This window comes from Vombatus ursinus, unplaced genomic scaffold (assembly GCF_900497805.2).
Source record: "Vombatus ursinus unplaced genomic scaffold, bare-nosed wombat genome assembly UNPS02014176.1, whole genome shotgun sequence".
Lineage (NCBI taxonomy): Eukaryota > Metazoa > Chordata > Mammalia > Diprotodontia > Vombatidae > Vombatus > Vombatus ursinus.
The window spans coordinates 148,727-176,499 of record NW_020953954.1 but is presented as its reverse complement, the minus strand read 5'-3'; the positions used below and the strand labels follow the sequence as shown (position 1 = coordinate 176,499).

Sequence of the window (27,773 nt, the reverse complement as noted above, 5' to 3'; positions counted from 1 at the left end):
TGTGTATATATCTGTGTGTATGTGTATATATGTGTACGTGCTATGAATGTGTATATGTGTAGGTGTGTATGTGTATATCTGTGTGTCTGTGTGTCTGTGTGGGTACTTGCTTCCCTTACCCCTGAGTCTGTCTGTGCACACTTGTCAGAGGAGGAGGAAGAGGCAAACTGAAAAGGCAAATTAAAACAGGGTGAGGCCCCTTGGTCAGGCTAACAGGTTTGGGCTTGGTTTTGTGGCCAGTGGGAGCCATTGCAGGTCCCTAATCTGAAGATTAGCCCCTCTGCCTGCCGCAGGCACAGAGGGAGAGGAAGATCAACTCCAAGTTCAGTGAGTCTGAACTAAGCATGACCATGCAAATGGAGAGAATAGGATAGAAGAATGGAGAAGACTTGGCACTTGGTTGGACATTGGAGGAAGAATCAGAGATTTTTGTGCCTGGGGTCTGGAAGATGGTAGAGCAGCTAGGTGGAGCTGGCAGGCAGGCCAGCAGAGTGCCTGTCTGGAGTCCAGGAGAGAGGTGAAAGCTGGTGCTGCAGACCAGGAGGGGCTTGGGGTGGTGGTCTTGGAACCTCTGGAAGTGTATGAGATTCCCGTAGAAGGAAGGACAGGAGACTAGGAAAGCCAGGCCAGAGCCAGGGGGAATGGGACATCTGGAAGGTGGCAAGAGGGAAAGCTGGGGCAGAAAACCACAGATGCCAGGGCCCTATCCCGAAGCCAAGGTGGGAGACAGGGAGCTCTGACTGTATTGACTGGCTGTAACTGGAAGCCAACAGCTGGGACCCTGAGAAGGGGCTGCTGACATGCTTCCCAGCACACCTTGGTTGGAGGGTTGGCTAACTCCCAAAAAACCTTCAGCTTAGGATGGCTGAGTGACTGACTCATCAGGGTCACACAGCATGAGGTGGGCAGTCCTTTTTCCTTCTAGGTTTAATCCTTTTTGCTATTTTTCCAGCTCTGACCTTCCCCGGAACTCCAGGCTCTGCTCCCCGGATGGGTCAAGTCCCCCCCACTGCCCCCTGGGGAATCCCGATCCTCACTCCCGTTGTGTAGATGGGGAGACTGAGGCCTCAGGGTCCTCCGAGGGCAGGGATCTCACCCTTTCTGCCTCTTGGTGTATGTCTGTCTGTCTCTCCCCCTAGTCCAGGGACCGGAAGCTGGCTGGGGACATGAATGGGGCCTTGAGCTACGGAAACACCTCCAAACAGTTGAACATCTCTGCCGCCATCTTGAACGTGCTGCTCCTCATTTTCTTCACCATCCTGTTTTTTATTTATGTGGTTCCCTTGATCCGGATGCTGTTCAACTATCAAAGGTATCTCTAGGCTCCAACCCTGCACCCCTCAGGGACACCTGCATGCTGTCCCAGTCCTGTTTCCCTAGATCCCCTCACCTAGCCCCACTCCTTTATCCAGCAGAGCAGCCCCTATGACCCCACAGACACCCAGAAGCCTGGAACACTCAGTGCCGGGGTCAGAGTGGGCATTAAATAAATTCAATAAATCAATTGGTTTCTGTCTCCGTCGTGTGTGTCAGGGCCTCTGGCTACTAGCAAAGTTTCTACAAATGTCAGAGTCGGACACGACTGAAACGACTGAACGACAATGACATAAATGTCTCCGAGTCCCTCTAATCCTCCCTCCATTTCCTCCAGATCCTCAGAGTTCAAGTCATCCTTTGTGGGACTGGAGTGGGATGAGGGTGGGGTGGTGATGGGAAGGTCTGAGAGGAAAAGGACATTCTAGGCATCAAGCTGAGCAAAGGAAAGGACCAGGGAGAGTCGGGGAAAGAAGGGAGATGTCCAGCTTGGCCTCAAAGCAGGCGATGCTGAAGAGCTAGACAGGGGCAATTAGGGATGGAAACCATGCTTGGCTTGAAGAATTAGGTTCTTTAGGGGGAGACTGGGAGGCAGTTCTATAGCTGGGCAAGCCCTGGCTCCAACACATCCAAAGGGGCCTTGGCCACTTCGCCTGCCCTGTCTCAGTACGCTCAGCTGTTAAATGATGATGTTCTCTGAGTTCTCTGCCAGCTCCCGATCTGCGATCTTTAGCAGAGAGGGTCCCTGCCTTCTGGGAGTTTCCCACAAATAAGCTGAAGTCTGAAAGAGGAAGAGGAGGGGAGAGAAATTATTGGTAGTAGGAGAGAGTCCTGGAGCACAGTCCCCAGAGCGGGCGCTAGGAAGCTCAAGATTTTAGTCGAGATCTGGATTCAAATTCTGTGTACTACCCTTAGGGCAAGTCTCTTTGCCCCTCCGTATCTCAGTGTCCCACTGTGAAAATGGGAATAGATTAGATGACCAGTGACCTGGGTGGGGGGGGTGGTGGTGAGTGAATGGTGTCCTAGACCGCCACCTCCTAACCCAGAGAGACACTACCCTGTCCTGGACTCCTGCAGGTGTGCCAAGGAGGCGGAGACAGCTAAGGCTTGTCCATGAGGCTCTTCTGTTTTGTTTTTGTTTTTGTTTTGATGAGGCAATTGGGGTTAAGTGATTTGCCCAGAGTCACACAGCTAGTGAGTGTTCTGTGTCTGAGCATGAGGCTCTTCTGACTTAGACACGGGACGGGGCACAGGGCAAGGGTGATGTTTGCATCCCTTTGAGATCAGGTAGCACCAACCTGGATTGGCCACAAAGAAGCAGGTCTGAGGACATGTTCAGGGATCACCATTTCCACACAAGCAAAGAGAGATTCCACATCTTTGGGACAGCTATAGTGTGGGAGCCATAGGGTTGAAAGTTGACCAGAGGATTAGTGAGAACAAAGCAGAGCCAGAAGTTGGAAGAAGAGTGGGGCTGCACTGAAAAGTCTTGGCATTCTCCCAGGAGCAGAGGACTGTGGGGTCAGAGGAGCACTTGAAGATGACTCTCAGAAGTGGGGAAGGTGAGGGTCCAAGAATCTCGGGTGTTTCCAGCTCAGTTCATCAGCCAACCCTATATCAGACTGTGATTGATTCTGGGCACCAAGGTTCAGGGACATCTGATGGCATGTCCCCAGGAGGGCAGGCAGGATGGGGAAGGATTTGAGGGATTGGGCATGTCTGGCCAGAAGACAAGACTCCAGGGTGAAATGACAGTTGGCTTCCAGTTTTGTTCTGCTCAAGGGCAGAACTAGGAGCCCGGGGGAGGTGGGGCAGGGGAAGTTACAAGGAAGCCATTTTAGGCTGGACACCAGCAAGAGCATCTTCATCTTAACAGCTGTTCCAGGGTGGAGTGGTTTCCTCCTGATGTCATGGTTCCTCCTCCCCCTCTTCCCCTTCCCTTCACAGAGAGCCTGGATAGTCCTCTTTTGGAGATGTTCTACGGGGAATCTGGAAAAGGAGGACCCTGTTTGGATGACTCAGTCCCTTCCACCTCTGAAATCCTGAGTGGGAGCTGTGGGGACCAGGGCAGATCAGGGGAATTGGAAATTGATTCCCTGGACCAAGATCAGGAAACATGGGCAATGTCACGCAGGGACACTCCCACACCCCAGGGTTGGGAACCTACATCCTTGTCCCTTGGACTCCCAAGACCGTATGCAACAGGGACAGTATGGGCTATAAGGGACAGTCATTTTACGAAGAGCAGGCAACTTCTGTAGATTAGGACAGTCAAACGGAGAAGGATGAGCACATTTACAAAGAGCCAGCCTGGCTTCCTCAAGAAGGGCCACCATGTCAACATCATTTCCTTCTTGGCAAGATTACCTAACTTATAGGTGGGGATGCTGTGGATACAGTTCACCTCGATTTTAGCCAAGTGTTCTTGTGGAAAAGATGGAGAGATACAGATGAGACAAGAACACAGTCAGATGGACTGGGAAACACAAGGAATACCTCTTAATGACTCCATGCCCACGTGGCAGAAGGTCTCCAGTGGAGTGGATCCCTGTCGCCAGGGATCTGGGCTCAGTCTAGCATTTTATCAGTGCCTTGAATGAAGGCATAAATGGCTTGCTCATCCATTTGAAAATGACCCTAAGCTAATGACCCAATGTCCCCCAAGAGGGACAGTTCATACAGTGGATGAGAGAGCCAGGGTCCAAAAGGCTCTTGGCAAGTAAGATGCTAAGATGAAATCCAATTGTAACAAATGTTGTCTTATACTTGGATACAAATCAATCAGCTTTGAAAGGGAAAGAGAGATGGGCATTGTTGGGCAGCAGCTGTTCTGAGGGAGATCTGGGGGTCTTCATGGACCCCAAGTTCAATATGAGTCAGTGGTTCATGTGTGTGTATGGTAGTGTAAGTAGCAGCCAGAAAAGCTGATTGAACCTTGGGTTGCATTAACCGGGAAGAAGGGAATAAGTAGTGACTGAGGGCCTACTCTGCCAGGTCCTGTGCTAAGCACTTTTCAGACGTGATCTCCTTTGATGACCTCATTAAGAGAGGCAGAGCACTGAGGATGAGGGCCATAATGGTAGAGGTCCTCCTCTACCCTGCTTAGATTTTATTTGGAGGACTGAGCTCTGTTCTGGGCACTCCGATTTTAAAGGGACATTGATAAGCAGGAGATTGTCCAAAGAAGGGCACCCTGGAAGGTGAAGGGCCTTGAATTCAAGTCATGTGAGGAGAGAGGAGGGAAGTGAAAGGAACAGATGCCTGCTGTGTGCCAGGCACTGGGATGAGTGCTTTACAAAGACTGTCTCATTTGACCCTCACAACAATCTTGCAATATAGGTGCTATTTATGATGATCCCCATTTACAGCTGAGGAAACTGAGGCTAACAGAGATGAAGTGACTGACTCAGGGTCCCAGAGCTAATAAGTGTCTGAAGCCAGATTTGAATGGAGGTCATTCTGACTCCAGGCCTGGAGCTCTATCCACGGTGCCACTAAGCCTAATTCTGTCTGGGTATGCTGAAGGAACTGAGGATGTTTAGCCAAAGAAGGAAGTTGGCTGGGGCCAAGAGGTGAGAGGAGATGGGCAAGAGAACTGGACGTTGTCATCAGAGGGAGGCTTAGACTGGTTTTCTTTGGCCCCAGAGGGCAGAACCAAGGAGATGAGTAGAAGATACAAAACGGCCAATGCAAGGTTGATGTCAAGAATTTCCTAATAATCATTGCTATCTGAAGGTGACTGGGAATGTCTCACTGGCCTGCCTGTCACCTCCAACAGAAAAAAGCAAGTTTGGAAGAAGAGAGTGGGAGGGTTTGAGGGAAAGATAATGAATCCTATTTGGGACATGTTGAGTTCAAGATGCCTCTGTGATGTCGAGTTTGAGACCTCAGTTGGTGATAGGCTGTTTCAAAATGTGGTGGGTTAGGGTCAAGCTGGAGGACCTCTTGCTAAAGAGTTGAGGGTACGATGCAGCTAGGTGGTGCAGTGGCTAGAGCACTGGCCCTGGAGTCAGGAGGACCTGAGGTCAAATCCAGTCTCAGACCAGACATTTGACACTTACTAGTTGTGTGACCCTGGGCAAGTCACTTAACCTCAACTGCCTCACCAAAAATAGATAAATAAATAAAAATAAATTAATTAATTAATAAAGAGTTGAGGGTAGAGTCTCCTTTGGCATTCTATCCAGCTGGTTACTCCATCTAGCTGGTTGCTGAGATAACTTCCCATGCTCAAAGTCTGGGGTTTTTACTCAAAAGTGGAGGTGAGGCGTTGGGGGATGCCCTGTGGAGAAGGGGGTTGGTAGTCTGAACTATCTGAAGGCATGGGTGAATCAGGGAGATCGCATTGTATCTGGAGAGGCCTTAGAAGAGCCAGAGAAGATGGCAGAAGGTCAGCCAGCATGACTTTGGACAGGAGCCAAGTCCCTAGTTCCGAAGGACCTCAGCCTAGAGGGAGGGCTGAAAAGAGCCCGGTGCTCATTCCTGGCATGTGTCTGAGGAACACTGGAGAGCTGGCCACACTCCCCAGAGGGTTTGTGAATGACTATGCCATCGTCACTCAGTCCCCAAGCATGGATGAGGCGCTGGAGCTGCTCTGTGATCTCCCGGAGGTGATGGCAAAGAAGAAACAAATCCAAGAGGCCAAAGAGGCACTTGGCCTTGAACACTTAAAGAGGTCTCTGGGCACCTGGGCTAGAGAGGAACAGACCCTTTGTCCTGCAAGGCCTGGGAGCTGTGTGCCACCAGACCAGTGGAATGTCCCCACTACTTTCTGAGACTTTGACTACATTGACTTCCATCCATCAATCAACAAAAGAGACATAAAATCCAGAGGGTAGAATTAAAATCCAGGTCCTCTGACTCCAGAGTCAGCATTCTTTCCACTGTGCTGTCCTTTGTCTTTTTACAGGTGAGGAAACTGAGACCCAGAGAAATCTAGTGACTTGCCCAAGGTCATACATTACACAAGCCACAAAACAGAAGAAATCCTGGCTCTGACACTATTTTCGTGATCTTAGGAAAGTTACCTCAACTCCCTTGGGGCTGGACTAGGCCCCTGAAGCTACTAGCACCCCCAGCTCTCTGACCTTCTGATTGTTTTCAGGTCCCTTCCAACAAAAAAATCTACAATCCTGCAAAGTAACAAGAAATAAAGATGTTGAGGTGTGCAAGGCTAAGATGTTTGCTTTTGAAAGTCTAGAAGGGGTGGGGATCCTGTGGCCTTGAGGCCACATGTGGCCCTCCAGGTCCTCCAGTGTGGCCCTTTGACTGAATTCAAACTTCACAGAACTAATCCCCTTAATAAAAGGATTTGTTCTGTAAAACTTGGACTCAGTCAAAAGGCCATACCCGAGGACTTAGAAGGCCATGGTTCCCCACCTCTGGAGCAACGGGAAAAAGGTGCTTGAGGGCAGGCATGAAGCATAAAGAAGACCTTTGCCCTACAGTAACCCATCTTTGGGAAGAACTTGGTTTCTCTTCTCTGAATGAGAGTTATGATTTCCTGGATTGCATGCTTTCACAAGGACAGGAAATGAAAGAGGGTGGGGAGTTTACTGGATTTGGCTTTCCCAGAACTATTCATGTGGGAGATGCTGCCTAAATAGGGGCACGAGTGTCATGAGATAGCAGGATGTTTACAACACAGGTGGTGGGGCAGGTCCAAGGTGGACTGAGTTGCCACATGCCACATGGTCTGCAGCAGAAGTTCTGGGATGTGGAAAAACCACTGAGCACACTGGTGACCACTAGACACCAGCGTTCACCTGGCAAGCGGTCAGGACGTGGTTGCTGCTTCCAACACACAGTTAGGCCATAGTTTTCCCCCTCTTTCTGCCTTTGATTTGGGGGGGGGACTGTCAAGCAGGCATCAACAAGTTTTTAAGTACTTACTATGGGCCCAACACTGTGCTAAACACCATCTGGGGCTGAAAAGAAAGGCAAAGGACAGCCCTGATGTCAAGGAGCTCACAACATGCAAACAACTGGGGCCGTGCAAGAGATGCAGAGTGTAAATTGGAGGTAATCTCAGATGGGAAGGCACCAACATTCAGGAGGACTGAGAAGGGTTTCCTGTGGAAGGTGGGATTTTAGCAGAGTCTTGAAGCAAGTCAGACAAGCAAGGAGGCAGAGGCGAGGAGAGAGTGTTCAGCCCTGGGGGACAGCCTGTATAAAGTCAGGGAGAAGCAGGCAGTGGAAGATGGAGAAAGGGGTTTGTACAGTGGCAGTGAGGGGTCCAGAATCCCTTGTATAGGGAGACTCTAGGGAGTGGCAGATAGCATGCTCACTGCCGAGGAACTTGTTCAGGCAGAGTGTCAGTGGCTGGAGAGAGCTCTGGTGAGGAAGGTAGATGATTAAGCTGTGCAAAGTCCAGTAAGATGGCAGATAGTGATGGAGTATTCTGGAGGCTTGCCTCACAGCCTGAAGAAGCAGGGAAGTGCCTCCCCCATAGGACCCTCCAAGGGAGTCCAGGCAGGATACAGGGTGTGGCAGTAAGTGGGACTGCAGACAAAATGGGTATTGTGTGTGAGCCTGGAGGAGGGGCTGGGAAGGGAAGCAGAAACCGGGGGAGTTATGGTTACCCCAGGGCTGAATAAGGCCTTGGGGTGAGAACAACCGCTGAGCTGGTACAGGACATTCTGAGGGCTCTGGATGGGACAGAGACTGAAGTTCAAGGGTGGGTGCTGGCATCTTCCTCTGGTCACATTTCTGCCCATCAGATCCCAAGGGTATCCGAGGCTTCTACTGGGAAATTAGGAGTGTCACCCTCTTAGAAAATGTGGCCTGTGAACAACTGCTCAGGAGTCTGAAAGTGATGCTTTAATTTCTAGTGTATTCGGTGGAGTCCAAAGCTGAAAGAGAGGTTAGAGCTCAGACAGTCATTGTGCATTTATTAAGCAGCTACTATGTGCCCTCCCAGTGCTAAGTGATGAGAATTCGAAGACTAGGCAACAATCCTTGCAATCTAGGGGCTGACAGTCTGATGGTGCAGACAACAAGGACACATATCAGGACATATATGGCCAAATTAAAGAGAAAAAATAAAAAGCAGTTGGGGGGAAGGCATGGTGGGGAGGGGAGGACCAGGAAAGATCTCTTCCTGCAGAAGGTGGGGCTTGAGTGAGTCTTGAAGGAAACAGGGGATTCTAAGGGGTGGAAAGGAGAAGAGACTGTACATTTGGGAGGGAGGGTCCTGGGGGAGGAATAACCAATTTGGTTGAATTCCAGCATACGGGAGGGGGAGGAATGCCCAATGAGGCTGGAAAGAGAGATTGAGGCAAGGGAGCAGAATTTTTATGAAACTAGGTATTTGGACACATTTGGATGGGAACCAGAGCTGAGAATTCTGGCTGCTGTAGTCCTGGAGAGCTAATATTCCCTCCCAGCCCTGGAAGAGACTGGGACTAGCAAAAGCTTGGAGCTGGCAGATAGGAGTTTGCAAGCAGCCTGGGAGGCGATGGGAGGGCTGGAGGCAGTAGCACAGGTCCCTCAGATCCCTGTGATGGTGGTCAGATCCCTTCAGGTGTCTTCTGGTGTGAGCACCAGAAATGGGCACTAGGCAGAGGAGTCTGGATTCAGTGAGCATTTGGACCATGCCAGTGGTTTCCATCAGCCATTGGAAACCCGGGGGAAAGCTAATAAAGGTTGGGTTCCCCCTCACTTTCTCCATCCAGATGCATTTGTACCTCCCATGGTTTTTCTCACTATTTCCCCAAACTATTTTCTGAGTTTCTTGCCCATAAAATTCAGCAAGTGATCATGACCACTTCAGGCTGCATGTCTAACTCAGGGGCAAATGGAAGGTGCAGTGGATAGAGTGCTAGGCTTGAAGTCAGGAAGACTCTTCTTCTTTGTTCAAGTCTGGCCTCAGACACTTACAGCTAGTATATGTGTGACCTTGGGCAAGTCACATAACTGGTTTGCCTTAGCTCCTCACCTACAACATGAACTGGAGAAGGAATTGGCAAACCACTCCAGTCCTTTGCCAAGAAAACCCCAAATATCATCACAAAGAAGCAGACTGAAATGGCTGAATCACAAAATAACGGGAGAGATACAGAGTCCCATGTGGACCGAGACCAACTTCCTTCTAGGCTAAAGAGCGAGCTATTGTAACTATAACCAGTTATGTTCGATGGGAGACCCTTAGGCAAATCTCTGTTGGGAGGGCACGGGGGAAGAAAACCGCCTCAACAATGAGACGGGAGCTCCAACTTTGCTCCAGTGATGACACCTGCTTGGTTACATGTACTTTATCCCAAAGGGAGCCGCTGGATCTTATTGAACTGGAGTGAGAATCAGAGAGTGCCTCAGGGAATCCCAAAGTGAGGGGGCATGACATGGATACTGAGCCAGCAAAGGAGATTGAGAAGGAAAGATCAGAAAGATGATGGGAAGAGAACCAGGAGCGTTTGCATGTCACAAAAACTCAGAGGAGTATCTGGAAGGAGAGGATGGTCCACCACATCCTTGTGGAGAGGTCAACAAGAACGGGGATTAAGACCACCAGCTAAGACAATGAAAAGATCGCTGGTAATTTCAGAGAGAGCAAGTTCAATTCCTCGATAAGATCTGAAACCAAAAGGGTGGAAGAGCGAGTGAGAGGACAGGATGCCCATTCAACAAGCTTGGAGACTCGGACATGTTTGAACGCAGAAGATGGGGAGAGATGGAAGGTCTGAGGGCTTGGAGATGGCTGAGGGCGCCATCTGCTGGAGAAGATGGGAGGGAAGGGGATCAGCCAGCGTGGAGAGAGGCTGACCTGGGCAAGGGAAACGGCTTACCTTTTTGTCAGAAAATGGGGGGAAGGAGGAGATGGGCTAGGCTTTAACACTAAGAGGTTTTGGGGTGAAGAGAGTGAGAGCAGGAGGTAACTCCATTATGTGGTTTCAGTTTTCACAGCAGAGTATGGGTTGAGGTCCTCAGCTGAGTGAAAGACAAAAGGAGGCTTGAGGACAGAAAAGAAGGTTTGGAATGTCTGCTGTGGGGAGTGAGACGGGACTCAATCAGGGGGTATACAGAGACTGCCTTACCGTAGTGAGGGCCCAGGTTGGATAACTTGGACAGATAATGCACCCATTTGGCATGGTTGGTTAGTTGTCCTTTGTTCTCCAAGAAGACCAAAATGACATCACTCTGCTAGAATCAAGTTACAGTGTTCGGCATGGTTAGGGGATGCCTGAAGGTGCAGCAAATCTGTCCAGGCAGACCAAGAACGCAGTGATGTGGTGGGGAGCCGAACCTCAGTGAGAGCAAAACAACAGAAGGAGCCCCTGGAAGGGAAGGAAGTTTGTCCACTGTGGGGCAGGAATTCCAGAGGGTACATTGGAAAGGCCAAGCGGGGCTGGAGTGGGATGGATCGGGGACGCGTGTGAGAGACTTGGGGGTGGCAATAGTTTGCTCCTATGTGGCTAGCTCAGGGATAGAGAGAGAAATACACAATAGGAGGTTGTGAATCGCCAGGGGAGTAACGAATAACGATGAAAAATCAGATTCTGATGGGGTGCTTGGACCCCAACCCAAAGACCATATCTCTGGTAATAACTCATGAGTGGGCTCCAATGAAGCAAATTGTCTCTCCCTGTTATAGTAACAAGCTAACCCTGTAAGAATTTCTCTTGTAGCTACAGAACTATCTCCTACTGACTCCTTCAGTTACTGTATACATTCCAAAAGTCAAGATATACATCCACTCTCCCATCCATCTTATCTAACAGGACATCGATTGGTAACAGGCAGGACAGGCAGGACATCCTGGGTCTTTGGTTCACTTAGTGATGTTGCAGGCCTAAAAACACACCCTTTGGTGGCCCCCTAGTGAACTCTAGGGGGTAAACCTAGTGGATAAAAGGCCTGAGCACAAGTGCAAAAATTTGCATATTCCTTTAAGAACTGGCCACTCCTTAATCCCCAGCCCTTCCTACCACCTAATTAGCATACTTGGCACACTATTCACTGACTTTTTCTATACAAGCTTTAGCCTCACCCCATTAGGTTGCAAGTTTCCTCAGCAGCTCCACTCACCTCATAAGCCTCACGACAAATTTTCGCCACTTGACTAGAAGATGAACTGCGTCCCTGAATTTTTTTTTAATTTTTTTATTTAATTTATTTATTTCCTTTTGGTGAGGCAATTGGGGTTAAGTGACTTGCCCAGAGTCACACAGCTAGTAAGTATTACGTGTCTGAGGCCGGATCTAACCCTAACCCTATCCACTGTGCCACCTAGCTGCCCCTGAGCTCCTGAATTCTTTCCAGATGATGCCCCTCCCCCATAGTTTTGGGGTCCCTTTGAAAGTCCTAAAGGGGTCTTGTGGTAGTTGGGGGGACCTCGGTCACTCCCCTTTGCTCCCCCCTACTGCAGCTAGCTCCGTCCCTACCCCCTACCCCGCAGCGGTACGGGTTGCTGGGCAGGATCTCAGAGTCTGACCCATTCGTCCGTGAAGGTCAAGAATCTTAAGAGCCTCAGGGGCTGGAGGTGACTTGCTCAAGTTGACCCAAGGAGTGCATAGCAGAGAGGGAAACCAAACCCAGGTCTCTGACCCCAAGGCTTTGTCTTTAGGTCAAGGAAAAGATGAAGAGGGAAGCTTCGTGAGAAGGGGGCCAAGCCAATTTGAGAAATTGGTGAAATGTTGCATGATCATCTAGCGGTTATTTGAACCTTCGATTTAATGAGGGCAGGCGCTAAAGGAAAGGCTGGAAGCCGGGAACCCATCTGGGAATGAAGAGGCTGAGGCTGGTAACCTGGACTCAGAGTGCCACCTTGTGGCTGAGTCTGAGATTGCACTCTAAATAGTCATTACGCATCCATAGCCCCTCACCTCCTACCAGAAGGGGATGTCAGCGGGAGGGAGGGAGGAGTCCCTCCGATCAAAGCATACCCTCAAGCTGCAGTAACAAACTTTCACGGTTCCCACTCTTCGCCACATGGGTCTTTGGGACTCCCTTTATTTTTAGGATATTTGGAACATTCAGCAACTGCGCCTTCACAGTTTCCTTTGGCTCTGGGACACAGCAGGAAAATTAAGAGGAAAAGAAAAACCAGCCACTTGGAGATTACAAGTTGATAGGGTCATAGACTTAGCTCCAGAAGCGACCCCAGGTGCCCATTAGCCCTACCTTACAAATCAGGAAACCAATCCAAAAGGGTAGTGACAGGTCAGGACAGACAGAAGAACCAGGACTTGAACACAGATCCTTGTACCACCTTTCCTGAACCCCTCTTGACAGACTCAAGGTAACGGATGTCACCAGATCCACTGCCTTGATCTTCTTGGTGCTCTTTGGGGGGTGGCAGTTCTGATTATCACAAGATTGGTGAGCCAGTGTCCCATGAAGACCTTTTGTTGGTGCCTTTAGCACCAGCCTCAATCTTCAAGGAGAACTTGGGAGCCCCCCACCCCATCCTTTCATGGAGGAGCCACTTTCTCCTGCCCCCCTTGGTCTCATTTAAGGGGAGAATGTCCGGGTGAATGTACTTCAGGGCCTCCAGGGGGGTATATGTCATTAGGCTACCAGGAGTCAAGCTAAACTTTAAATAGATGAGAATACTGGTGGGACCCATGGGCAAATCCAGGCCCTCTGCAGCACCTATTTCTACCCTTCAGTTCCCTTTCGGCTTGGCGGGGTGCAGCTGACGAATTGTGTCTGAGGGGGATTAATGAACCTTTGCCTACCTCCTGCTGTTATGGTGAGAGGTTGGGTCTGTAGTACAGCATTTTTCCTCCCGAAGCCGCCCCCTCCCCTAAAACTACCTCTAGCTCAGCATCCAGCAGCGCACATAAATGCTTGTGGTCTGACTGATGGAAAGCCCCTCAAAGTCTGGCTCCCTCTGGCATTTCAGGCTCCCCTGGAATTTTTTAGAAGAGTTGGGGAGTGGGGAAACCCCAATCATTCTTCCGGGCATGCTGATTCTGGGGGAAGGATTTAAAGAGGGAGACAGCACTTCGGGGGGGGGGAGTCCCAGCCCCAGAAGTGGGCTGGATTTGTCCTTCAAAGGAGCAGGCTATGTATGAGAATGTCTTTCTGAGACTTCCTGGGAAGTTTCCTACACCTATGAAATCGAAGAGATGTGTGTGGGGGGGAAAGGGATTGGGGGGGGAGACGTAATTCGAGTGTGGGAGGGCGGTGTGTGCGCGTGTGCGCTCCCGCGCTTGGGCGCCTTTCGGAGAGGCGGAGGGGGCAAAGGTGTTGGCCTCGGAGTCAGGAAGCCCGACCTCTGACACATGCTTGCTGTGTGATGCTGTCTAAATCACCTAACCTCTCTGGCGAGCAGCTCCAGAGGCCCAGTAGATGCTACTCGTCATTGGTAAACGGTGATTTCTCCCAATGCCAACGATTTCACAAGTCGGGCCCCAAACCACCTTTCTGAGGACGGTGCGGTTTTGGGGGTGGGGTGGGGTGGGGAGGGTAATCCTGGATCTGGGCTCTGGGCTCTGGGCTGGCCGCCAGCCGGGTGTGTGGGAATGGGGATGGCTCTGGGCTGGGCTTAGGGTTCCTGTGCCCCCATCCCCACCCCATGCCCCAGGGCCAGTCTGTCATTTGCTGTTCTATATAGAGACCCATGCGGCTGGGCCGCAGCCTTATAAAGGGATTGGCCAGATCCTTCCCCGGAGTTGGGTTGCCTGAACTCGTAAGGGAGATACGGGACTCGAACCCATGGACACGTCGTACCCCCGTGGGGAACATCTGCCCATGACGGCCCGTGGCTCAGAGCCCAGCTCCGCCACCGTGATCCCCATGGGGGCCCCGCGGCCCCCGAGAGACCATTTGGTTTGGTCCGTCTTCAACACCCTCTACTTGAACCTCTGCTGCCTGGGCTTCTTGGCCCTGGCCTATTCCATCAAGGTAGGGGGATAGGGTGGGGCACTCGGAGGTCGGGGCGGGAGGGGAAAGGAGAGTGAAGGGGGGCTATTTCAGACAGGCAGGTTCCACCTGGCTATAGGGGAAGAACACTTGCGTAAGCATGCGGCACTCGGAAGTAGGGGTGGGGAGGGCACTATTCGACTCGGCTTCAGGAGGAGGACCCCAGAGATGGGCGGGGCGGGGCTAGACAGTGACCCTAGAAGCTAATAGGGGAGGGAGGAGGCTGGGGCACCAGCTGGAGAACCCATGGAATGTCTTGTGTCCACCTGAGAACACCTGCGGACAGCGAGGAGGCCAGTTTCACTGGAAACGGCCAGTGAAACGGGGAGCCTGGAATGCCAGAGGGAGCCAGACTTCGAGGGGCTTTCCATCAGTCAGTCCACAAGCATTTATGTTCGCGGCTGGATGCTAAGCTAGAGGTAGTTTTAGGGGAGGGGGCGGCAAAAGCACTCCCCCCCCAGGGAGCTTCTATTCTAATGGAGAAGATAAGGTATAGCTCCCAGGGACTCAGGAGATCTGGCCCCAAAGGGGAAAGGGAAGGGAGGTCACCTCAGGGCCACGGAAGTCACCTCAGGGCGGGGGTCCCTTTGATCTTAGAACAGGGCTTCGTCATCTTTTGTGCGTGTTGGGGGCTCCTTGAACAGGCCGGGAAAGTCTATGAACCTTTTCCTTCTCAGAATAACGAGTTTAAATCACTAAACCCCAGTCCTTCTTAGGGTGCAGATTGAAACGCATTTTGGGGACGCGGCCCCAGAGGGAAGTTGCATTGCTTACCTCTCCTCTTCCCCTCCCTCCATGCGGAGCCTGGAAGTGAGAAAAGATTTTTAAGTGGAAAAAAAAAATTAAACGAACTTTAAGAACTCTTGCCTAGAGGCGATAGAGAGGCGCAGAGTTTTCTCGAGCGCCGATAGAGTGCCTTAGTGCATTTTCCCCGAGGGCGGATGGCCAGGACGCTCAGCTTGGATGAAGTCTCCCGAGCGTCCGCTCCAAGGAGTGTTTCATGATTTGTCCCTGCCCCAGGCCCGAGACCAGAAGGTGGCTGGGGATCTGGAAGCGGCGCAGCGCTTTGGATCCAAGGCCAAATGCTATAATATCCTGGCGACGGTGTGGACGCTGCTGCTGCCTCTGCTGCTCGTGGCGTTGGTGGTTGCTGGAGCCCTGCACCTGTCCCGCCTGGCCCAGGGCTCCATGAGCTACTTCAGTGTCAAGTTCAACGAGGTTGATTATGACTGACCCTGCGCCTGACACCCCTGGCTCTTACTCTTGCGGGTCCCGGCGCAACCCCCCCCTCCCCCCGCCTGACACATCCACGCCCACCCAACTCATCAAGACGCCCTCTTCCCCACCCCCGGTGACTCCTCTCCAAGGCGGCCTCTGTGTCTAGGCCCCTGAGGACCCCTCAACCCGAGTCCGGGGTGGGAAAGAAGGCCGCCCCTCAGGCAAATGGTCTCCTCCGTGTTCCACACCGCCCCATCCCCACCCCTCAGCTGTCTCAAGGTGCTCCCAGTTGGACGGGATCCTGAGCCCTTCTCCTGCAGGGATACTGGGCGGGGCCAATTCGAAGCCAGTCTCCAGCTTCTTTCCACTTTCCCCAACGTCCCCACCGCTACCATGTGTGTCCAACCCTACTCCATGCCCCCTAGGTTAACGTCTCACTTTCCGGGCCAGCGCGGCCCCCTACGTTCCCATAGACGGCCTTACGGGCGCCTCGGCTCCGGGTTCAGAAGCCTCTCGTGGGTGCTCCAGAGCCAGTAAAGTGGGTGTGGGTGAATGCGTGCGTGCACGTGGCAGTGTGCCTACCCAGCCAGAAGGGATGGTGAGCCACGTGTGTGTGTTTGTGTGTGCGCACGCAAAGGCGAGGGGGTGGTGGTGTCAAAGCAGGTGTGTGCTTGAGTGTGTGAGCTCGCTCAGTCACAGAGAATCAGAGGCTAAGCATGAGACTAGACCCATTAGAATTAGAGGGTGAGGACCTGACCTCCCCTCAGTTTGAGACGTTGGAACCCTAGGCTTCTGTCCAGCTCCAACTGAACTCCGCTCCGGCCCCAGCCTGCATAGAAGGGATCGGGGTGATGAAGAGAGGTTCTTCCACTTTCACCCATTTTTATCTCCCAGCTGCGGAGGGAGAACCCATCAGCTCCCACCCTGGGGGGCCGGCCTGCCCTCACTCAGCTCCCTGGGTGGGGTCAGTTCTTTTGCGAGCCGCATTCGATTCACAGGCTGCCCTTTCCTCCTCCTCCCCTCCAGCCACTCCTTTACACTCGCCGCAAGACAGGACCAAATTGAAGCCAGAACCCAGAGAGCTAGCCTTGCACAGGATGTGGTGGGGGCGGGTGGGCTGGCAGTATGAGCCTGAGCCCCTCCTGGGGACCCTCTTCAGACCCTAATTACAGGGTGGCGCCTTTCCCATTCCCCATTCTGTCCCAAATGCTGCCTGTGGAGAAGCTCAAAGCCACCACACCCAGGGCAGATTTGGCTGCCTGTTGGAGAGGGGAGGGAACCTGAACCAGAACGGCCTCTCCTCCTCAGGAAGCTCCAGGGAGCTGCCCACACTCACTTCCCTAAGGCAGATTCCAACACTGTGGCCTGCTCTGGACAACCCCTCTGCTCCTGGCTCCCTCCCTGGTGGATCTTCCTCAATTTCCTTTGCCAGCTTACTGCCCACACCCCCAACTCCATCTTCAGCTCCCTTCTTTAGTCTGCCTTGGTCTGGCTCACCCAACTGGAGGCCTCAGTACTCAGCTCTTTGTATGACTACACCTCCCTGTATCCCAGCCCACCCTTGGCAGTTTATTTGGGTGAGCCCTAGCTGGCCCTCCATCCTTAGATTGTAAGCTTCTTGAAGGCAGGAATCCAGGCTTTTAAAAGCTCCAGATGAGATTGTGTAGGCAAAGCACTTAGGCTGTCTCCCCCCCCCCCCCCCCCCCCCCCCGAGAGCCAGCCATGGAGCCCTGCACATAGTAGGTGCTGAATAAAAGCCCCATTCAATCAAAGGGCCTCTGAGCTCCTCCTTTCTCCCACACTGGTCTCCGATGTCTCCTCTAGGCCCAGGGACCCAAGCAGGCCCTGCACACCCCCACCCAATTCGGGCCATAGGCTGATGGATGTCTCAGCTCCAGCCTCTTTCAGACTCAGCTCCAAGAGGCCTCAGTGTGTGTCGGTGGAGATCATGCCATGTAACACTCAGCTAGATGACAGCCTTGAAGCATCAGGGCCCAAGGAGGGCTAGTGGGGGCAGGGATCCCAGTCCTGAGGGGGCATGGGGAGACTTAGCAGTCGTTTGGCTCCTGGAAGGGAGTCAAAGAGCCTCTAAGGCAGGAGGAGGGAAGAGGCCCACTTACCTCAATTCTCTTGTGAGCATTGAGTTCCTGCTGTGTGCAGGCCCCAGGGCTGAGGATGGACACAGTGCTGACCACACAAGTACACATATAAGTGGTGACAAGACTGAGAGAGGGGAAAAAAGAGAGGCTGGCCAGGTGCTGATGGGGAGAGCCAGGGGATTTAGGGAAGGAAGAGGCCCTGGAGGTTACAGCCTCTGAGCAGGTGGCCAAGGTGGGGGCTTGGAGGTGGAGAAGCCATTCTATACCTATGGAACACAGAGTGAGGGTACAGAGATGAAAATGGGCCAGAGTGACTGATGAGGTCTAGAGGTTTAGGGGTGTTAGAACCCCAAAATCACAACATGCGGGACCTGCCCAAAAGAATTCGACCCAAGCCGTCTTTCAGCCAAAGACAAGGTTTATTAAAGATCCACCATATTGGCCAGACTCTTAAGAAATCTGAGCACCTGTGAGCTATTGGCTAGATTGTAAAAATCTGAGCAGTGGCTAGATTATAAGAATCAGAGCATCTTAATGGAGACAAGATGGACCTTATATACAGAAAGACTATGGGAGGGATCTAGGAGTGGCCAAGTGATCTATAAGGTAATAGAACTCCAGGGGGGCCAAAGGAGAATGGAGTCTAGATAGGATTAAGGTTAGGAAAGGGGGGAGGGGGGAGGCTTGGGAGGTAAAACAATGGAGGGCTAGGTTAAGGGTAACAGAGAATTGGGAGATTGGGTGTAGCCACAAAGAAAGGCCAGTTGATGGGATTATAGCCTCAGGCCAATGCCAGAGATTTGGCCATTTGGGAAAGTCCAGGGTTTTTCCTTTTTGGGCTCTAGATCCTATCCTCATCATAATCACAGCACCCAGCATGCTGGAGATGGAGGGAGGTCTTGAATGCCATGGTCAAGAATTCAGTTTTCATTGTGCAGGCACTGGGGAGTCATGGAGGGTTGGGGTGGGGTGAACTGCACCTTAGAAGGATGCCTCTGGCAGCCTATGTCAGGTGGACTGGGAAGGAGAGGCTGGTGTCAGAGGCAAGTTAGAGGAGGCAGTGGGCCTGACCCTCACTGGTGACCAGAGATGTGGAGAGAAGGCAACAGGTTGGGGAGGTGCTAGGCAGAGTCCACAAGCCTTGGCAGTGGACTGAATGGGGGGGGGGTAGGAGAGAACATCAGTAGAGGACACTCCCCCAGCCTCCCAGCCAGATGGGGGTGGGGGCAGAGTGGGGGCTCACGAAGCTCGGCCTCCCTGGTCTCCCACTAGGGCAGTCTCTGGATCCTCCCGGCAGTGATGGGGAAGGAGACCTTGTGTCCTGAGGGGAGGCCCAGACCAGAACTGAGGAAGAAGCTGGGAATGGGGCCGGGGGCAGCAGGACTGGGGGGGAGACACTTCCTTAAAGGGAGAGGCCTGGGGGCTTCTGCAGGTGTGGGAGGGGGGAAGAGAGGAGGAGGCCTGGGGCCAGTCCAGAGGGCATAGACTGTCTTTGCCTCTTTGTATCTCCAGGGTTCAGCACAGTGCCTGGTAGGCAGTAGGCACTTAATAAATGCTAGGAAGCCTGGGAAACTTACCCAGGGACAGGGGGAGCCGCTTTCCAGATGTCCTCAGCTCCACCTCCAGGGGAAGGGCCCCTGCCTGCTCTGAGGCTGTCACTACAATTGTCACCATCTCCTCGGAGAATGAGAAACAGAGTCTGTTCCCCAGGTAGGAGACCCCCGTGACCCTCATGGAGCGAACCTCGGCCGAACATGTGGGGTCAAAGGTCAGCCCAGCCCTGGTGATCCTGAGAAGGAAAGCCCAGAGTGAGAAGTTGGGGGAAGCCTTGGCCCTCTGGCCTCCCTGCCTTCCCTACACACACCTGAACCCCGTGAATCCGAATAGAGCTGCCTGCAGGAAGCCTCCCATTCCAGTCAGGAAGTTCACAGCACCTGAGCCATCGGCGTTCTCTGTCCACACCTACAAGGACGACTTCCAGGGGGACCCCATGGGAGACTCCCTGCCATCCCCGACACTCCCCCTCAAGGAAGGAGGGGAGCTATGTCCTGCTGTGCCCCTCTCGAACCCCTGGTGTGGGGGCCAGAGCCTGAGTGGTTAGCAGGCCTGAAGCCAATTTCAAAGTTTTGGGGAGGACCTTTCTCCCAACACCCTTCAGAGGTGGTGAGAGCAAGAATCACTTTATCCACTGGACAAATGAGAAGGTTGAGGCTCAGAGCAGTGACTCAAGCCAAGCTGTTCCTGACTCTTAAGTCCAGCAAAGTTGGCGGGGGGAGAGTGGGAGGAACGTGATGTGAGGGGTGTGGCCTAACCTTAAAGGGCTCTGAGATGTTAGAGAAGCACTTCCTGAGCTGGGCATGGGCCTTCTCCATCTCCTTCAGCTCCATCCAGCCCACGGCAAACATGCTCTATAGGACAGGGATGTTGAGGGCATTGACTTTAGGAACCCCTCCCATAGCCCCACAAGGGAACTGAGAGCCCTAGAGGAACTAGAAGGTGAGCAAGCCATCTATTCTCCCCATTCCATGGGTGGGGAGACTGCAGCTAAGTGGACCTGAGAAGCCCACCCTGGCCTAGGGGAGTGGGTCCAGGAAGGGGCCTGGCAGATCTGCTTGTACTGTCCTCTTTACCCAGGACATTGCAGGGCCCTCAGAGGATGTCACAGCTTCGTAGATCTCCAGGTTTTTTCTCCGAACATCCAGGCTCAGGGGGTAGGGCACTGGGTAGCCCAGGAGAACCACATCAGCCTGCTTTACAGTCTCTCCTGGGGTGAGAGTCAGTGGCATTCAGGAGGGATGGCATGATTGGTCAGGGTCGAGGGCGGGAGGGGGAGAGAGAGAGAGAGAGAATTCAGAACTCAAAATTATAAAAAAGCAATGGTAAAAATCTTTTACATGTAATTGGGAAATATTTAACAAAATGAATAAAACTATTTTAAAAATAAATGTTAAATAAAAGCATGTTGAGCAGCAACATGGTGTAGTGGATATAGCTGGGCCTGGAGTCAGGAAGACTTGGGTTGAAATGTGACCTCACACACTGACTAGCTGTGTGACCCTGGGCAAGTCACTTTATGGCTGCCTGCCTCAGTTTCCTCATCTGTAAAATAGGAATAATAACAGCCTCTACCTCCCAGGGTGGTTGTGAGGATCGAATGAGGTCATGTCTCTAAAGTGCTTTGCAAACCTTGAGGACTTGTGTTAGCTCAACCCTTGGGAAGCCCTTTCTCCAGCTCAAGGTGCTGATCAGGGGTGTTCCCAGAGCTCAGTCTCTCTCTCATTGCACTGAGGAGACATCCTGGAGAAAAGGAGGCCAATGCCCCCAGGCCCCGTAGGCCTCTACCAGCCCTGTACCCCAAGCCCCCTTCCTAAGGAAGTCCGAGACAGAAGAGGAGGACACAGAGGTGCACATATATTGATAGCGGCTCCTTTTGGGTTGGCAAAGCACTGGAAACTCGACTGGGGAAGGGCTAGACAAGTGATGGAGGCCCCTGTGGGCTGTAAGGAATGTTGCAGGGATGGCTTCAGAGAAACCTTGGGAAGACTTAGGTGACTGATGCAGAGGGAGGGGAGCAGAACCAGGAAAACCACCCAGGGATAAGCCTGCAAGCAATGACAGCTAGGAAAAACTTAAGAACTCTCATCATTGCAATGGCCAGCCAGTATTCCAGAAGAGCAGAGAGGAAACCTGGGGGGATGAAATGAGGCATACCCTTGGGGTGGGGTGCAGAGAGCAGAATGACGTCCATGCTTGGGGGCACGGCCAAGGGGAGAATCTGTTTTTGCCTGACCACAGATATTTGTTATACAGCTTTTTTCCCCTTTTCTTTTTTTATGGAGGGGTAAAAGGCATAGATGCATACACACATACATACATACACATATATAACACAAATGTTTGTTAAAAATATATGTGTGTATTTATATATAATATATGTATACACACACACACACACATATATAGATGTGTGTGTGTGTGTGTGTGTGTGTAAGAAAGAGATGGAACCTGGGGAAATGGGTGGACTCATGGAGCCAGAGCCATCTGGTCACTCACCAGGCTCATATCCATCAAACTCTGGGTGGTAATTTCTCTCAGGATCAAAAGGCACCTTGATTTTCTCAGCAACCTTTGCCCACTGTTCAGGGACTGGCTGGCCCAGGTCTCTAGCCAGATCTGCTGCAAAATGCAGGCTGGATGGGAAGTGAGGTTGGGAGTGAGAAAGATACGGTCAAGAGGGTGACCGATGTCTTCCAGGACTTTATCCAGGAAAGGGGGGGAGGGTGGGCAATGCTAGGGTAGTTCTTTGGTGAGGAAGGTAATGGGTCTGGGAGGGTCCAGGGCAGTTTAGGAGCTGGGGTTTGTGCGTAAAGGCCTGGGAACACAGGCTCATAGGGACTGAGTCCTTGGCAGAGGCTGTGGGCCATCCCCTCCCTCATCATCTCTGCACAGAGGAAGAATGGCCAGGAATCTCACCTGGTCTGAGCGATGACATTGGTGTAGACAGAGTTATTGACACCTGAGTGATACTCATCCGGCGGCATCACTCCTGGAGGGGGCGGGATCAAACCCAATCAGTTTTGGGCACAGTTCATCCAACAGGCTGCTCCCTGCAGGTCCTCCCTCCCCCCACATACTCACCTCGGAGGTGGTAATTCTGTTCCTCAGCACACCAGGTGACTCGGCTACACCAGAAATCTGCCACAGCCCTGACCACATTCCAGCCACCCGCCTCTTGGAAGAGCTGCAGATCCTGGGGCAGGGGAGAGCAGTGGGCTTCCAGGCTCCCCAGCCTTGGCCCCAGCAGAGCCCAGACCCCCGCCCTAGCCCTACTTCTGGGTACACGGGTGCCTGGCCCCATGACCCTCAAGCCAAGCTTCATCCTGCTGGGTCCTGTCCCTTTGGGGGGCCTGGGGCAGTGTCCCAGAAAGGGATCTGGTAGCCCTGTGCCCCCCTCCCCCCAGGAGGTACCTGGGTGGCCTGGTAGTAGAGCTGAAAGGCCAGCATCACTGCCCCATTGATGTGGATCTCCTGGGTCCCATAAATCTCCTCAGGGCAGACCTCTCTGCCAGAACTAGCACTTTCCCAGGCAAACTTGGCGCCCTGAGGAAGGGGGAGGAGGAGAGAGGAGACCTTTAGGATAGAGCCCAGACCCTCTGGAAGGGGAATGTGATGAAGCCCAGGGCACTGTGGCCATGGGCCTGAATTCCCCCTCTGCTCCCTATTCCCTTGTTGACTTAGCACTCTTGGACTTCAGTTTTCTCAACTGTAAAATGAGAGTGAGATTCAATAATCCCTTCACTTCCGATGAAGAAAAAGCCCAAGCAGCCTCTGACATCCAGAAGCCGTGGGGGAGGGGCTTTACAGACACAAATAAGTAAGTCCAAGGAATCTAAGGAGGCTGAGAACACTGACAGCTGGGGGCAGAGCCTGAAAGGCAGCAAAGGCTTTGAATAGGCCTGTCTGAACACATGCCAGGCATTGAACACAGCCTGGGCAAAATCAGGGAGGCAGGAGATACAATACTGAGGTCAGGAGTCACTGTGGTCCTTCGGAGCTAAAGGTTAGTAGGAGAAATGGGAAGAAATGGAAAAGGCTGGAAGCGGACCATGAAGGTGAGGAAACTGAGGCTGAAAAGGTCACACAGGATTCAGTGGCAGAAGACCTGACCTTGAGATGACAAGCTGTGACCTGGGCCTCCCTGGCTCTTCCAAGCCCATGCTGCCTCTGGCTGGGGGCTGTTCCCCTTGAGGCCAGGGCCTCCTGGGCAGCCAGGACCCCTGAGGGCTCTCTCCTGATTGAGCCCCCTCCACCTTCTCTTGTGACCCTCTTGTCAAAGGTCACTCACTGGACTCTGAGCAGAAGAGGTGGCAAGGAGGTCCCTAGCTTGAGGGGGAGCCTGGAATGAAGGGGTGGAGCCTCCCAGGAGGGGAGGGCCTTGGACCCCCACCTGGAAGCCCAGCTCCTCAGCATTGAGCAAAGCCCCGCCCAGTGTCCGCACTCGATACTCCAGGATGCTCCTGGCAGCTTCTGGGTCCAACAGCAAGATGCTGGGAAACATCCAGAAGTCCTAGGACAAAGACAGGGGAGGTCATGGGGGAACACAGGAAACACCAAAGGAGGTTATGGGGGAACACAGCAAGGTGATGAAGCAGGTGACAGGCTTGTGGAGTCCAAGTTGGGAAGGCAGCGGAGCACAGAGAGGGAGCATGGGGCAGAGAGGGGGCAATGCTGGGGTCCTCACCTGGTCCCAGAAGATGTGGCCCCAGTAACACTGCCCCTGGCGCCCATTGGAAAGTCCCCCAGGGCTGAGCCCGTGGAAAGGCTCCGAGGCTCCCAGGTGGGGAAGGGCGCTTAGTGTGTAGTACAGACACCCTCGAAGAGTCTGTTGGAGGGGAAAGGACCCCACCAGGTCCAGGGCACAGGCCTCCCAGAGCGACCCCCAGGCATCAGCATGGCTGCTATACAAGGCACCTGCCCCCTGCAGGGAGGCAGCCTCCAGGAAGTGGCCCTCGGCCTCCTCCTTGCTGCCTCCCACCACCGTGAGGAAGTCCCACGTCTGAGTCTGTTCTTCTGCCTCTGACAGTGTCAGTGATGGAGGAACTGGGGTCCAGAGCATATGCACCTCCGGCCGGGATCCCCCAGGCTCTTCTGGTACCAGTGTGCGGCCATATAAGTACCTAGATGGACAGAGCATGGGGTCCTGGAGAAGAGTCCCCAGCCCCAATCCCTGACGCTGCAACCCTCCTGGCCCCCACCAGCAGCCTGCATCTTCTCACCTGGCCCCCACCCACTCACCGAGCACCCCGGAAGTCAGGGCCCAGGTGCAAGGCCAGATCAGGACTGTGGGGGGTGAAGTCAGCCTGAAGGTACACAGTGATTGGCTGGCTGGTGGAGCCCAAGTGGCCAATGGACACACTGGAGACCAGCAGGTGGGAGAGGACTCGATGAGCATAGATTCTGTGGGAAGCCAAGAAGTCTGGGCCTCGGAGGGTGTGGAGAAAAGTACCTGAGGAAAGGGGAAGGGACGTGCTGGGCATGTGGGCAAAGGGGCCCAAGGATGGGTGACCTCTCTCATTCACATTAAATGGGAGGGGGTCCCCTAAGGCAGCCGCCCCATGTGGGCCTCCAAATATCTGTGCTGGTAGGAGGCCACGGAGGCAATGAGAGCAAGGAGAGGGAGGGGAGGCGGGCATATTGTAACTTTGTAGCCTCTGGGCTTGCTACTGTTTCTCCCTTCTTCAGGAGAACTCTTTCCCATTCAGGGATCCTAGGGAAAGAGGAACCCAGACAAATAACTGGAGGGGGAAAGGGCACATCACAGGTCCAGAGTGTGAAGGCCAACCCCCTGATTTCACAGATGAGGAAACTGAGGCAGGCAGAGGTAAGGTGATCTGTTCAGGTGAAAGCTAGACAGTGTCTCAGGTGGGGTTTGAAGCCAGGCCTTCCTGGGGGACAAAGTCCTGGGGAAGGGAGACAGAAGGGTCAAGAAGTGGTGAGGGAGACCCCTTCCTGGCACCGGGCAATGGTGGTGGTCTGGGTAGACCCCAGGTAGACTGGGGCGTCTACCTGTCTTGGTGTCCAGAGCAAAGGTCTCCTCTATGGAATCCCCTTGGCAGGCTGGAGCTAGCAGGTGGACATTGAGAGGACTTGGGACGTCTGCCCGGTGTGTGTCCCCTCCAGCTCCGTTGTACACGCCGCTCACATGCAGGATATGATGGTACACTTGTGTGCCCAGGTAGGAATTAGTCACTGTGGCCAGGAGGCGAGGGTCTTTGGGCAGGGAGTGGGTGGTGAACACGGTGGGGTCATCCTCCATCCCAGGGCCTGGCGGCGGGAGTGAAGACTGGAGGACACAGGGCCATCCAGGCAGCCCCTTTTCCCAGGTCCAGCCTAGGCTCACAGCTGCCCCCATCCTAGGAAGGGTCTCCCGCCCCGCCCCCCGCCCCCAGCCACTCAAGGGGTGGAGGGGTGGTCTGGCCCAGGAGCCGGTAGGCGGCCAGTTCCAAGGCGTCCCAGGGGAGGGAGTAGCGAGCGGCCCACCCTCCCCTGCCTCAGGAGGACGTTCTATTTCTTCGGGGTGGGGGGTGGCGGGGCAGAGGGCGCTCACGAGCCCCTGGGGGTGCAGTTACCTGGCTTCGGCTGGACAGTCTCAGCCGGGGCGCCTTCCTGGGTGGCAGGCGGGCTAAGGGACAGGACCAGTGCGGACCAGTGCGGGGCGCCGTCTTTGGGAAGTCTGCAGAGGCACAGGCCCCTCCCTCCACATCCTCCACGTCATGGGGCAGGAAACTGGCCACAAGTTTGAGGATTGCAGCAACTTCTGGGCGCTTCTCGGGCCGCACCGGTCCATTTGCTCCCCAGTGCCCAAGTCTGCCGCCTCCAAGGACAGAGGAGGAGCCCTGGGGTCCCCCGAGTTTGGAAGCCCGGCCGGGGGGGGGGGGGGGATAAAGCGGCTCCTCCTCCTCCTCCGAGTCCCGACTCCGGCCCTCCTTAGCCTGCCCCACCCGCTGCTCGCACAGAAGTGGGCAGGCGGGTCATTGGGGAACCTCTGTGAAGCCCTGTGTATGGGGGGCGGGAGGGAGCATGCTGATCCCTGCTTAGGGGACAAGGGGTGGGAGGGTGGGGGGTGTCACAAGATTACAACACCTCCCTCTGAGCAGGAAGCAACGCCCAGGTCTCTAGTTCCACCCAGATTGAACAAGAACCCACAGTTAATGACATCTTTGTTGAAGCCCCTACTGTGTGTGGGTCAGCGGCTCTGCTGTGTTAGCGCCAGCTTGTGCCAATTCCAACGGCCAATGCAAAGACATGGAGGTGGGAAATGGAGCAGGAAGCCCAGTGCAGTGGACTGTGCCCTCGGTGAGGAGTGTCTAATGAGAGTGGGAAGGATCAGAGTCAGGGCCAAGTTAGAAAGGACCTTAAAGTCCAAACAGAGGCATCTGCATTAGATCCCAGCACTGCAGCTTATTAACCAGGACAGTGATGTTAGCAGATCTGCACTTTTTTTCCTCAAAAACAAAACAACAAACCTATTCTGAATTTAACAAATACCCAATAAAAGGGGCATTTCTGAAATAAACAGACTAGAAAAAATGGGAACTACAGTGTGTACAATCCCCTCTCCTTTTTAAATACAAGATCCATCCACCGTGTAACTTTCAAAGCTGTCCTGTTTGTCTGGAGCTCTGTCTGGTCTGCCTTCTGTTCCCTTCAACACTGGCTTAAAAACATTCCCAGCACTCTTTTCTCCTTCTTTCCTTTTCTCTCAGGGCTTTTCCTTTCTTTTTCCAGGTAGCTAGGTGATGCAGTGTGTACAGCCCTGGGCCTGGAGTCAAGGAGACTTGAGTTCAAATCCAGCCTCCAGATATTTTAGCTATGTGATCCTCATGTTTTCCTCTCAAGTGGGGATAATGATGGTGCTTCACAGGGTAGCTGTGAGATCACATTTGTAGAGTGTTTGGCTTTAGTAGGTGCCTTAATAATGTTTATTCCTCTCTGTACTGCTTTTTATCCTCATCCATTAATTGATCGCCTAGGCCAACACCCACATACTTTTGTAGGAGCCCTCATTCTGTTTTCTCTCATCCAAAGGCTTGCAGAATCTCACCCTACCCCACCTGGTAACTAAGATGTTCTCACTAGGTTTAAGGCCTTCCTAGATTCAGTAGAGATGTTCTCACCTCTTTATGGAAGGTTCTTAGTGTAGGGTCTTGACTTCCCACACCCAGGATTAATCAGTTAACAAGCCTTTATTAAGCACCTACTGTGTATGGATTAGAGGCCCAGCACCTCTGGTTTGAGGAGGGCTGCCCATCCACCTTTGATGTCCACCTTCACTCAACTCTCCCCTGTGGCTCCAAGAAGCTGGAGCGTGCACAGTGGCCACCCCGACCCCCAGGTAAACCATCTCTGAAGATGGCCTAAACCAGCTTGAGGGTAACTGGCAGGCCTCAAACCCGACAGTGAGCGTCTACCTCAAACAGGTGAAGACTTCCCCCCAGAGAACAATTTGTTCCAATGGCCATGAAGGCGCCTGAAGCAGGTGCTGTGGAGCACAGGGAACTTGGGCAGGCACGGAAGACACTAAGGCCATCCACTGCATCCGGGGCCATCACCAATAATCCCGACTTTTGTCCTTCAGTGACTCAGGAAGAGAGAGTTTGACTGATGACTTTGTGCAACTCTGCCTCACTTCAATTCCCTCAGGAGTCAGGATATCAACTTGTGATGTCATGGTCCTCTTTGAAGCAGACCACCACCACCACTACCACCACCATCACT

The 27,773-nt window shown here is 53.2% G+C and overlaps 3 protein-coding genes across 7 annotated transcripts in view; 2 read left to right on the top strand and 1 right to left on the bottom strand.

Moving 5' to 3' along the window:
- The window catches only part of LOC114041610 (dispanin subfamily A member 2b-like), a 7,548-nt gene extending 1,066 nt beyond the window's left edge, over positions 1-6,482 (top strand). Inside the window, exons 2-3 of one of the 2 annotated variants that reach the window (XM_027860140.1) lie at positions 1,140-1,312; positions 6,224-6,482. In XM_027860140.1, coding sequence (XP_027715941.1) covers positions 1,140-1,312; positions 6,224-6,227 — 177 coding nt within the window. In that variant the 3' untranslated portion in view covers positions 6,228-6,482. Of the gene's footprint in view, positions 1-1,139; positions 1,313-3,261; positions 3,333-6,223 lie in introns of those variants that run through there. The other variant, XM_027860139.1, reaches the window with a different exon arrangement.
- A 7,481-nt stretch (positions 6,483-13,963) lies between these two features.
- Positions 13,964-15,411, top strand: LOC114041615 (interferon-induced transmembrane protein 5-like). The gene is made up of 2 exons (XM_027860149.1): positions 13,964-14,160; positions 15,199-15,411. The coding sequence occupies exons 1-2, from the start codon at positions 13,972-13,974 to the stop codon at positions 15,409-15,411; spliced, it is 402 nt and encodes a 133-aa protein (XP_027715950.1). The 5' UTR covers positions 13,964-13,971.
- A 2,848-nt stretch (positions 15,412-18,259) lies between these two features.
- On the bottom strand, positions 18,260-25,974 carry PGGHG (protein-glucosylgalactosylhydroxylysine glucosidase). 4 transcript variants are annotated; one of them, XM_027860126.1, is made up of 14 exons: positions 25,625-25,972; positions 25,062-25,319; positions 24,291-24,501; positions 23,737-24,172; positions 23,443-23,562; positions 22,464-22,595; positions 22,134-22,245; positions 21,969-22,041; positions 21,549-21,685; positions 20,126-20,259; positions 19,808-19,903; positions 19,360-19,457; positions 19,073-19,284; positions 18,260-18,512 (listed from the first exon to the last, which is right to left on the bottom strand). In XM_027860126.1, exons 2-14 carry the CDS (start codon positions 25,309-25,311, stop codon positions 18,499-18,501), a joined length of 2,025 nt encoding a protein of 674 aa, XP_027715927.1. In that variant the 5' UTR covers positions 25,312-25,319; positions 25,625-25,972; the 3' UTR covers positions 18,260-18,498. The 4 variants fall into 4 exon arrangements, with proteins under 4 accessions (XP_027715927.1, XP_027715926.1, XP_027715929.1 ...); XM_027860125.1 differs by having other exon boundaries at positions 18,260-18,816; positions 25,625-25,971; XM_027860128.1 differs by lacking the exon at positions 19,360-19,457 and having other exon boundaries at positions 18,260-18,816; positions 19,073-19,169; positions 25,625-25,974.
- Positions 25,975-27,773: the final 1,799 nt, after the last annotated feature.

Bases quoted from the DNA above. Each gene is read 5' to 3' on its own strand.
- LOC114041615 (XM_027860149.1), top strand. From the start codon at position 13,972: ATGGACACGTCGTACCCCCGTGGGGAACATCTGCCCATGACGGCCCGT. The intron at 14,161-15,198 runs GTAGGGGGATAG...TCCCTGCCCCAG, and splicing joins CCCTGGCCTATTCCATCAAG to GCCCGAGACCAGAAGGTGGC.
- PGGHG (XM_027860125.1), bottom strand. From the start codon at position 25,311: ATGGAGGATGACCCCACCGTGTTCACCACCCACTCCCTGCCCAAAGAC. The intron at 23,563-23,736 runs GTGAGGACCCCA...TCTTTGTCCTAG, and splicing joins GCCACATCTTCTGGGACCAG to GACTTCTGGATGTTTCCCAG. The intron at 21,686-21,968 runs GTGAGATTCCTG...CTTCCCATCCAG, and splicing joins AATGTCATCGCTCAGACCAG to CCTGCATTTTGCAGCAGATC.